The sequence below is a fragment of the Schistocerca piceifrons genome, chromosome 5 (genome assembly GCF_021461385.2).
Source record: "Schistocerca piceifrons isolate TAMUIC-IGC-003096 chromosome 5, iqSchPice1.1, whole genome shotgun sequence".
Classification (NCBI taxonomy): Eukaryota; Metazoa; Arthropoda; class Insecta; order Orthoptera; family Acrididae; genus Schistocerca; species Schistocerca piceifrons.
The window spans coordinates 468,926,954-468,939,500 of NC_060142.1; the positions used below are offsets into that span (position 1 = coordinate 468,926,954).

The window sequence follows — 12,547 nt, forward strand, 5'->3', positions numbered from 1 at the left end:
GGAACAGACACTGGTACAGAATCACTTGCTAATTGACGTGATTTCCGGCGACGTCGACGCACAGTTTTTGTGGGACGATCACAGTCACTGTTAGAGAAAGTGTCACTGGACGAAGCGGAATTAACGACATGAATGTCCATAGGCGAAGGTCCACGAGCCTGAGCGTCCTGGGTTCGATTCCGGCGCGAAGCAAAGGGCCTGGAATGATTGTGATTGTCTGATCTGAGCTTTTTCTGGCAAACACTTTGAACATGTCCTTTCTTATTGCAGAAAAAGCAAATAGCTTGGCGTGACGGGCAATGTTCACGCGAATGTCTAGTAGCACACCGCGGGCATGATTTCACCGCATTTGTGGGCTGGCGCGGCACACCTGGCTTAGCACGCGGCGGTCGCTGTGCGGACGGCCGCGAGGGCAGTTGACCGGGCCGCGTTGCGCGAGCGCGCCCGGCGGGCCGGTTAATGTTACACACAGCTGGCGAAGTTTCAAAAGATTCCTGAGCACAGTCAAGTGTGTCCTGTCTATCCAATATGTCTATCACTTGTTGAAGGGAGGGATTAACTAGTTTCAAAATTTGCTCACGTATGCGAACATCAGAAACGTTCTGTGCAATTGCATCACGCACCATTGTATCTGAATAAGAAAGACCACAGTCACATTCAAAGGCACAGTCCCTAGTAAGTCCTTGCAATGTTGCTACCCACTCCCTATTAGTTTGACCGGCCGTACGTTTTGTACGAAAGAACGTATACCGTTTTGCAACCACATTAACCGTTTCTTTGAAATAGGCATCTAATGCAGACAAAATTTCCTCGTATGACAGAGTTGCTACGTCTCGTCGGGGAAACAATTTCACTATCACACGGTATGTGGACACACCGACACAAGAAAGCAAAAACGGCTGCCGCTCATTACCTTGAATTCTGTAGGCAGCGAGATGGAAGGCAAACTGGCGGGACCACTCTTGCCAGGTCTCTTGGTTCGGGTCGTAGTGCCTAAAAGGCGGTGCAACGGCAGGTTGTGGCTGCGGTAGCGGTGAAGCGGCTGCGGCCGCATCGGTGTGCAGCGCACGTTGACCCTGGACGAGCTGTCCAAGGGCATCCAGTAACGCCTGCGTCTGCTGATTCTGCAAGCGATAAAATTCGGACAGTACATCTGGAGAATGTGGCGAAGCCATGACACAAGTAAATGTAAGCAATCAGAACACTTGAAATCGGCCAATGGTGCAAATGAATTAATACAAACTCTTTATCTCGTCGCCAATAATTGTAGTGTCGGTAGCTGGACCGACACCGTGATGTGGATTGCTGAAAAGGAATGCTAAACTAACGCTGTGGCCGATAGTGCACGCACGGCAATAAGCATACGGGCGTGAAGTCTGGAACATAAAAACTTATGAATGAATAAGAAGAAAAGTATGTAGATGCTTTTTACTTAACTTTTATTGATTCCTTGGAATACATCTCTCTTGAATACTCGAAGCTATAGGCACTGATACAAATGGCTCCTTGCTAGTTCGTAGCCATTAACTTAGCTGATGGCTATTATGTCTCTCGGCTAATGAGAGAGAAAGGCTTCGTACAACTGGGCGATAGCTAGGTTCGCGTACAACTGGGCGGTAGCTTGGTTCTCGTACAACTGGGGCCGAGTCCACTCTCGTATCACGAGACCTGCCTTGGTGGTGGCGCTAGGTCTGCGATCACAGTGGCGACACGCGGGTCCGACATGTACTACATGGACCGCGGCCGATTTAAACTACCACCTAGCAAGTGTGGTGTCTGGCGGTGACACCACAAAAATCTCCTCTATAAAAATCAACATGGATTCCGCAAGCAGAGAACCTGCGAAACTCAGCTCGCTCTGTCCGTCCATGAGATCCACGACGCAGTGGACAACGGTGGTCAGGTTGACGCCATGTTCCTTGGTTTCGGTAAGGCATTTGACGCCGTCCCGCACTGCCGTTTAATGAAAAAAATTTACGAGCTTACGGAGTATTGGAGCACATCCGTGATTGTATTAAAAAATTTCTTGCAGGTAGATCTCAATACGCCGCTCTTAACGGATCAAAATTGACAGATGTAAAGGTAACATCCAGAGCACCACAGGAATGTGTGATAGGACCGTTGCTGTTTACAATATACATAAATGATTTAGTAGAAAACGTCGGATGCTCTTTAAGGCTATTCACTGATGATGCAGTTGTGTATACCAAAGTAGCAACGACAGAAGAAAGTAAGAACTTGCAGAACAACCTGCAGAGAATTGATGAATGGTGCAGACTGGCATCTTGACACTGAACATAAATAAATGTAACATATTGCGCATACATACGAAAAGAAATCCGCTACTGTACAGCTACACTATTGATGTCAAACAGCTGGAGACAGCGTCTACCGTATAATATCTAGGCGTAAATATCCAGAGCGACATTAAGTGGAATGACCACATGAAACATAGTGGGAAATGCACACACAGACTCACATTCATCGGAAGAATCTTAAGGGAATGTAACTCATCCACGAAAGAAGATGCTTATAAGGCGCTTGTTGGCCCGACTCTTGAGTATTATTCATCTATTTGGGATCCCTTTCAGCTAGGACTGATAAAGGAGATAGAGAAGATCCAACGAAGAGCAGCGCGTTTCATCACGGGATCGTTTAGCTGGCGAAAGAGCGTTACGGAGATGCTAAACAAACTGGAAGACGTTACAAGAGAGGCGCCGTGCATTACGGAAACATTTACTATTGAAATTTCGGGACAGCACTTTTCAGGAGGAGTCGGACAACATATTACTTCCCCCCCCCCCCCCCCCCCCACATACATCTCGCGTATTGACCACGAGGAGAAAATTCCAGAAATTGGAGCCAATACAGAGGCTTACCAACAATCATTCTTCCCACGCACTATTGGCAAGGGGAACGGGGTTGGAGGGATCAGATAGTGATACCGAAAGTACTCTCCGCCACACAGCATTAGGTGGCTTGCAGAGTATGATGTAGACGTAGATGTAGATCATAATGCGTAGAATCCAACAAATACCTGTACATCGATTAAATTTCTTTCATTCCTCCTATTTTTCAATTTATTGGAGATTAGGTGAGTCTGGGGTTCCGGGCTTTCAGCTTGCCACGTGTATCAAGTCCTGTCATTTTGGGTTGTGTCTCCAGTCAACTTACAAGGCACTTCATTACGATCAAAATGGCTACTTATTTGTACGGAAAGGTCCTTCCAGTTGCCGATTTATGTGTTTTTATCCCCTTCTTTTTTTGGTAACTGGAATAGCTCCCCAAGCCGGTGCGCACCTCAGACACTCTCAATTGCTCTCTGGTCCCTCGAATAATAGTTGATTACAGACGTTGCTGGGTTTCTACATGTGTTCATATGTGAGTGGTCTGAGTGTTATCCATTTTCTTTGCTATGCAGTTCTTATTTTCTAAAGTCGGGATGAAATAGTTTACATGTCGTCATTTGCTTTATCAATTCACTTTAGCCAAGTGGTTGATAAGGGAACATCTGTGAGAAGTTTGACCATATAATTCAGACAACTTTTAATCAATGAACTTTTCAGTCCAGTCAGTGCAAGATGGTAATGATACATAGAGGTGCTTCTAGTTTTACCATGTAGAGAAATTCGTATTCTGATTATCAAAGCTTGTTCTATTCATAACGTACACCAAGTTGCACCGCCCCACTATCTAATCCTCGTCCTATGATGCCCCAAAATATTAATATGCACGCTGTCCAATTGAGATTTCGAAACTGAGAAAGAGACAGTGATTAGGCAGCGACTGAGTATTTGAAAGCCACTCATCGCTCTTGTTCCTGCCTGTAGCAGAAAAAGTCAGTTCAGTTCTTGTTATCCGTTGCATGCAGCAGTAACAGAATTGCTTAAATTACAAAGCTGGTTCTATAAATAGAACCTAACTGATCGTGATGGACATGCAGAGGAATGAACGTGACTTAGACTAATGCGAATGCAATCCTAGACGACCCAACAGTCTAAGTATAGTCCAGGAAATAACCGCTATCAATGAAAGATTTTTGAAAGAAAGATATAGAAGACACATTCATTTTTAAGAACAAAACACCTCCTATCAACCTGTCTGCTTACTTAATATGCTTAAGGATTAATTTTGCATTAAACTCATGGACATTAAAGCAACAGCACGCGATCGCCGCCTCTGACAACAACGAGTTAAGCCTACAAATTAGGTCATGCATTGTCCACTCAGAGAGTGGCCTGAAACACTGCCGGTGCACTCGTAAGAGATTTCATCGGAAGCGAAAGTAGCGTTCAGCTTGTCTGAACACAATCATAAAAGGCAGGTAATGTATACGTTATATACAAAGAATAGCGTTGAAAACATCTGTAACCTTATGAGGCTGTTCGCAAAAGACGCAGATGTGTGCAAGAAGGTGAAATTATTACGAAGTGCAAAGACACTTGCTGATTATTAGCAGTTAATATAAAAGATTGGAGCTGACTGTCAACAAAAATAAAGTTTAATGAAACGCAAGTACATAAATGAAGATATCTCATCTCGTTGGATTTCGGCATTAGTGATCAGTCACTAACCCGAGTCCCAATCCGTTAAGTATCAAGGAATATCTATTCGGAGCCATCCGAGGCGAAACTGTAACCTTTGTGTAGCTTGTGGAAGGCAGACGCGGGGTTCTGGTATGCTGGAAAAATCCTAAGCCAGAGCAGCCTAAAAAAGATTCGTTCGGTCAGTTCTTGTGTACTGTTCATCAGGGTGAAGCCGTTGCCAGTTTGGATTAACGGGAGGAGAGAAAATATTCAAACGAGAGCAGCTGAACTCGTCACTGCTCTTTCTGTTCAGCGCGAGAGTTTCACAGAGACGTTGAGCAAACTGAGAAGGGAGACGCTCCAATAAAGGTGTTTTTCACAATCATTTGCAAGAATGAAGTTTGGTCTTCTGCGCTTCTATGTAGAATCCTTACGTTTTAGGTTGATTACGCTGCCAAAAACACATGTTGTTTGTTTATCTCCGCTTCTTTCATTGCTACGGTTGGCAGGTATCACGTACAAGAGAAGCTTTGTTACAAAATGCTTTAAAAATTGGGAAAAGACAGATCTTGTGAAAGAGGTTTTTTAAGAGAGTTAACGATGCACGGTTATGGAGCAATTTTAACAAAGAAATGCTCAAAGTAAGGAATGTAATTTTCTGTATTTGCAAATCCAACTGTGGCCGAGCAATTCTAGGCGCTTCAGTCCGGAACCGCACTGCTGCTACGGTCGCAGGTTCGAATCCTGACTCGGGCATGGATGTGTGTGATGTCCTTAGGCTTAAGTGGTTCGAAGTCTAGGGGACTGATGACCTCAGATGTTAAGTCCAATAGTGCTCAGAGCCATTTGTATTTGCAAGTGGACCACAGATGCTCACTGGCGAGCATTGTCGTCGCTCGAGGGATGTTGGAATGACTGCGGCCGCAGGCGATAAGCGGGAAAATCCGTGTTCTTGTCCCGGTCCGGCACAAATTTTCATTATCATCCCATTATACGGCTGATGGTTGTCCGTATTCATGTACAGAAATGAGACCTGTCCACAGTTACGATTACATCCATCCGTGACCGTTATGTACACTGGTGTGAGAAATTAAAGGGCGAAAGTAACTTTCGCATGATGTGTCACAACCAAATAACGTAGCTCCCTATGACTTCATGAACAGACGGTTTCCTGATGTAGCCACTTAAAACTGAAGATAATCCAGGTGATCAAAACATGTCATTTAATTACAACATTAAAAGCTAAACAATGAGCAACTGGGAACAATAAGTGAGTGTTATTTTAAATATCAATAAAGTTGCTGATTCTCTCGAGACAAATATGTCGGCTGTAGTCAACTCGATATAACCTGGACGAAACATAGAAAGAACTGCTGTAGCGTAGTACAATAGGTAACAAAGAAATATGCAGTGAGACGAACTGAAATGACACTTTCATGGTGGTCCCCTGGACATTACATGTTTCTTAATAGAGTGTGAGATTCAACATGGACAGCAGTGCATGCTCTGCAACGCGCTCAGACGCTGACCACAAGGTTGGTAAGAAGTTCCTGTAGCAGGGTGTTCCCTTCCTCCACCAGCGCACTTCACGACTACTGGCTGGTCGTTGGTTCATAAGGACGTGCTGCAATACGCCTCCCCAACGCATCTCACACGTGCTCCATGGGATTTAAATCAGGAGGAAATGGCAGACCAGTATATTTACTGAATAATCTCTCGTTGCAGGAGCTTCTCCTCCTGCACAGTTTTAGTGCTGGTTGCTCGTCGTCATTCATGAAAATGAAATGAGTGAAACATGCATCCCTAAAAAATTGGACATGGGGAAGCAGTAAAGTGCCACAACGCTGACGGTGAGCGTACAGCGTTCAGAGATCTGGAGCTCAGTTCAACCATGCAACCTTATGCCTCCCCACACCACAACCCCAGGACAACAAAAACGATCGTGTGCGAGAATGTTCCTGGGTGCATTACGTTTTCACACCTTTCGCAATATGAAGGTACATCTAGCATGGTCGAACATATTCGTTTTGGTGGTGCAGGTGTTATGGTTTGAGGAGGAATAACGTTGTAAGGATATGTTGAGCTCGAAATCGTTCAGCACGGTACTCTCACCACTCAACGTTGTTGGGACACTACTATTTCTCCGTGTGGCTCTTTTCAGAGGTGCAATCGGGCCTTACTACATTTTTATGGATCGCAATGCGTGACTGCATCGAAATGCCCAGATGGAGCGGCACTTGGACCGAGAGGATATTCGGCAAATGCACCTGTCTACCCGTTCCCTCGACTTAAATACCACAGACCTCGTGTGAGGTCCGTTGGGGTGACCCGACAATCCAGCAGTCTCCAACCTCATTGGTAGAGGAATGTAACGCCTTACTACAAGAGCTCCTTACCAACAGCGTCGCCACTTTTGGAGCACATTGCAGACAACCCACTGCAATCTGCGGTTATCACACACCTTGTTAAGAACCATGCCCAGCTTTTATAATGTTCAGGGCAACATCATGAATCACGGTGATTTTAGTGCAGTTATTGTCTTTGAATAAAAGTGTCGTTTCTGTTGGTCTCGCTGTATATTTCTTTCAGTTGCCTTCTCCAATATACTGTACCAGTTCTTTCTGTATATGGACCAAGTTATATCGGGCTGTGTTACTTGGTAGTTACACATCATGCGAAAGTTACTTTCGTCATTATGTTTGTACACCAGTGCATTTTTGACCGCAACTCTATACGAGGAGATTCTTACTCTCATAATTCTAAGAGTCAATACGTGTAAGCAGTATACAGTACTTTAATTTTCCAACATACCTATCGCGTAAGGGATACAACGCTAAGATTAAAGATACTGACTGAGGCTCATAAAGAACGAAACCGACTGACCCTCGTCCTACGTACCATCCTGGAAGGGGACAGAGAAGTGGGAGAACTATAGTTGCATTGGATACTACGAGGGCTATTCGGAAAGTAAGGAACGATACGTCGCGAAATGGAAACCACAGTGAAAATCAAAACTGTTTTATTTGCAACAGTTAGCTACAACTTCCAGCTACTTATCTCCATAGTCGCAGATCCGACTTAGTCGTTTGTCGTAGCGTTGTACCAACTTTACAATTGCCTCGTTATAGAAGACAGCCTCCAGCGCTTTCCGCTAATTTTCTACGATGGCCTACAGATCGTTGTCTGCGCCAAAATGTTGTCTTCATAGCCAGCGGTTCATGTGAGCAGAGACGGAATTCATAGGGAGAAAATTACGGGTTGTATTGTGGATAATCAAACATTTAAACATTTCCAACCGAAAACGCTGCAGGAGCATCTTCATTGCCCCTGCAGAATACGGCTGAGAATTCTCTTGAAGAAGGAAACGCACGACCGTTATGTAACGTTTGCTGCGTAGCTTCAGGCGAAAAATCTCACCAGGTCCTCGTACTTGGCTGGAGACACTATTGTTCTAGGTATCTTTACGTGCTCCCTGTGTGCCCAGAACTAAAAAGAACGACGTAACGCGATCGACGGGCATACTAGAGACACTGCCCAACACACCTGTGCGAAAGTTCATCGGATTTTCACTATGGTTTCCATTTCGCCACCGATCGTTCCTTTCTTTCCAAATAACCGTCGTACATACCTGATATGCACAGTTCAGGTATTCGTGCAGCTGTACAGTAAAACTGTCAAAATATGATACGAATTATGGAAAGGTAGGCGAAGAGCGATGTGGTCCGAGACCAAGAAACGAATTTTTAGACGACCCTACCACAGTCAACCAGATAACTAACAACAAGAGTTCAACATCAAACGCATCTGGCTATCATGGGTTATTCACAGTGTAAGAAGGAAACATGTGTAGAGAATATTAAAGGCAATGATACATCTCAGACCGAGTCATATTTTTAGAAGCCTAATCACCTTACCCGAATTTGTACAAAAATATAATGGATCAGGATACACGACGAGGCTGTAAACTGACAGCACTTTGATATCGACTACATCATAGGATAATCACAGGATAAATATGATGTTTTTCAAATTGGGCTTAAGTGAAATTTATCTGCCCTTTTCTTTTTGCGGACGACGAAAAAGCAAAAAAATGGCTCTGAGCACTATGGGACTCAACTGCTGAGGTCATTAGTCCCCTAGAACTTAGAACTAGTTAAACCTAATTAACCTAAGGACATCACACACATCCATGCCCGAGGCAGGATTCGAACCTGCGACCGTAGCGGTCTCGCGGTTCCACACTGCAGCGCCAGAACCGCGCGGCCACTTCGGCCGGCGACGAAAAAGCATTGGCAATATAGAACTCAAATAATGCTTTCTTGTCTTCCGTTTGAAACCCTCTATATATAATAATCACATTTAGAGGCCAAGAATCTATTAGTAACAGATTGGTATGGACGGAAATTTTATAGGACAAGTAGCCTTTAACGTTTCAGTTACCAGGGGAAGGAAACAGTTATGACAGATGCAATATAGCTAAAAATAAAGTACAGAAATAAAAAATACTTCTCGAAACAATAAGAAAACTTCTGTGTAAAAAATTAGAAATAGAAACATGTTTGAAGTTCTATAGAATAACGTCAGTACCAGTGATGCTATGTGTCAGTGAAGGTTAGCAATTAGTAAAGAAGGGAAAGCCATGAAAGCAAACGGCAGAAGTTTGGGTTTTCGAAAAGTCTGCTGTTGAAGAAACGTGATAAGGATCGAAAACATTCAAGAGTTGAATGGTCATACTATTAATAACAAACAACTACGATGTAAATTGCATACAGGAGTTAAATCTGCTGGAGTATTGCCGAATGTCATAGATAATGCACAACGCAGGCCACAGCAAGGAGAAAAGTTCGATAATGGCAAAGAGTAGATTAGAACTGGAACAGGTGGAATGGATAGGATCTGCAATAATACATTTCTGGGTACCTGACCAGGCCACCATGTTCTTATACAGACCAAAGTGTTGGCCTTCATCAGAGTGGAATAATAACGCGAAATACTCCATAGTAATACAGAGTACTTGCAACATTATTCAAAACGTGTTTGTTAACGTTGTCAACGTTGGAGACAAGTGATCTGTCGTAATTTTTACATTAAGGGTTCAAAATCTTCGAACGAAATATAGCAAATATTATATTTATTTTCAATATTAGTTTCCGCTACACACGAGCCATCTTTAGATCATAAAAAACATGATTGATTAGTGTAATTGCCATGACGGCTCTACACACCGTTAAAATGTGTTTTTTCTTCCTTTTTTAAACTGACAACAAATGGTTCAAATGGCTCTGAGCACTATGGGACTTAACAGCTGTGGTCACCAGTCCCCTAGAACTTAGAACTACTTAAACCTAACTAACCTAAGGACATCACACACATCCATGCCCGAGGCAGGATTCGAACCTGCGACCGTAGCAGTCGCGCGGTTCCGGACTGCGCGCCTAGAGCCGCGAGACCACCGCGGCCGGCAAACTGACAACATCCATACAGAATGCAGTGTAGGTAAAATGACTGTACATCGTTCATAACCAATCGAGTAGAGCGAAGGGCATAAAACGAAGGCGTTACGCCCTAAATCCTAGTAATTGACAGTCCCCTCTTCACTGCAGTACTGCCGAACATGTTTACGACGAGCAAGTCACATGTTCTGTTTCTCGATGGTTGTAATGGTCATCAACTGCAATACGGAGCTATACTCATATACCACGTTTAAATAACGTACTCATAATTATCTCTGCTATGAGATAATACAAATACTAATTAAGTTGGATCAGTTTCTATGTTTTGACGGCAAAACATCTCAATTTTCTGACCTGTGTTCTACTTGACTGGCTATGAACGATGTAAAGTTATTTTACGTACACGTTCTGTATGGCTGTTGTCGATTTTAAAAAAGATTTCAGCGAAGTTCTGAGCCAGCATGGCATTTACTCATTTACTCTAATCAACAATATTTTTACGATCTGAAGCCGGCTCGAGTGTAACAGAAACTAGCAATCAAAAATAAATTAATAAATACAAAAAAAGAAGAAAACTGAAAAGATTCCAGTTGAATGGAAAAAAGCATTAATCCACCCGCTACATAAAAAGGGAGACAAACAAAATATCAGTAATTACAGAGGAGTGTCACTTCTGCCAGTGGCATACAAAATATTATCAAAAATTCTCCTCAACAGAGTGGTAGATACTTTAGACAAACAATTAGGAGAATATCAGGGTGGTTTTCCAAAGGGAAGATCCTGTGCAAAACAAATTTTTAACTTCAAGTCAATAATTCGCCATAGAATGTTAACTAGCAAACCAATACTAGTGTCATTTATAGATTTCAAGAAAGCATTTGATTGTATAGACAGAGAAACGATAGATAAGGTCATTAGAAAATTTGGTGTAAAATCAAAACTAGCAAACTTAATTCGTGAAACACTAACACGTACAGTATCTAAAGTCAAATTTATGGGAGAAGTATTTCAGCCTTTTGAAATAAAAACTGGTGTTAGACAAGGTGATGGTTTATCACCTTTATTGTTTAACTGTGTTCTAGAAAAATTGTAAGGATCTGGAATTCGGAGGAAAAAATCACAAAATTGAACCAATAACTCTGGGAAGGAAAACAAATGGAATAAAGGCAAAGCGCTTGGCTTTTGCGGATGATTTTGCAATACTTTCAGAAAACCTGACAGAAGCAGTTACTCAAATAAACATTCTGGAAAAATTAGCAAACAGAACTGGTCTCAAAATTTCAGCTGAAAAAACATTTCATGACAAATATAAAAAATGCACCAAAATACACAGAAACACAAATAAGTAAAATAGAGCGAGTAAATAAATTTAAATATCTTGGAGAAAGTATACAAGAAAATGGACTAGAAAAATCTGCAATAAATGTAAGAATTAACAAAATGGAAAGAGCATATGGTTTGACCAAAAATATTTGCAACAAGAAATGTATATCTAGAAAAACAAAACTAAAACACTACACCACAGCGGTACGACCAGATTGTTTATATGGATCTGAATGCCTAACGATGAACTATAAGATGGACAAACTAGAGGTACTGGAAAGAAGGATTATTAGAAAAATTATGGGTGCAATGAAAACTGCAGATGGTTGGAAAATAAGAAGTAATGAGGAGAGTTACAAAAATATAGAGAAAATGTCTCCAGTAATGGCCAAATGAAGATTAACCTTTCTTGGACATCTCTACTGAATGGATGGAAATAGACTAACAAAACAAATACTCCTATATTTCTGGAAGAAGAAATCGACAATATCATGGATTACAGAAGTAAGAAAAGATCTTGAAAGCATCAGAGAAACAGAAATAGCAGAAAGGAACAGTTTTAAAAACAAAATACTAAATTTGCAAGGCTTTCAAAGCGGAAGAAATAAAAAATCCGGAACAACATGGACAGAAGAAAGGAAGAGAGTTCATGGGGAGAAAATGAGGGAATACTGGAAAATAGGAAACAAAAACAAAGGAAGAAGATGAACTGAAGTTGTTAGCGTGATACTTGTTGGTCAATACGACTGAAAAAAAAAAAAAAAAGCTTGCGATCTTGACTTCGCGTTGGTCAGTACAACATGCCGGCGCAGTTAATTTAGGATGTTAATAGTGCCGGATGCCTGCGCTCGCCTGAGGAGTGGAGCCGTTGCCTGCTGACCTACCTGAAGGACGCGAGCAGCGGCGAGTCCCTGGGGAAGACGTGCGCCACGTATGCGGTGCAGGTGCACTCGCGAATGCGGCGCAGGCCGGCGACAGTGGCTGCCTCCACGGACTCGCCCTCCACGAAGACGAGTGCGCCCAGCGCGCCGGCCGGCACGGCGTACCGACCTGTCTCCACCAAGCGGGCGCGCGCGCCGCGCCGCTCCTGGCGCCAGCGAGAGGCCCACTGCGCGTGCGCCGGCTTCTGCACAGTTAAACAATTGTCGTCTCGATGGTTATAATGGTCAGTTTGTAAGGGCGGGTGCCAGGTTGAGATTCAATGGGAGAGTCCTGAGAAAATGTAGTTCATCAACAAAAGGAGGT

At 43.0% G+C, this 12,547-nt stretch overlaps 1 protein-coding gene across 1 annotated transcript in view; it reads right to left on the reverse strand.

Annotated features, from left to right (window-relative positions):
- LOC124799078 overlaps positions 1–12,547 on the reverse strand; it is a 130,265-nt gene that overhangs the window by 26,686 nt on the left and 91,032 nt on the right. The window contains exon 6 of the mRNA XM_047262616.1: positions 12,187–12,428. Coding sequence (XP_047118572.1) covers positions 12,187–12,428 — 242 coding nt within the window. The remainder of the gene's footprint in view (positions 1–12,186; positions 12,429–12,547) is intronic.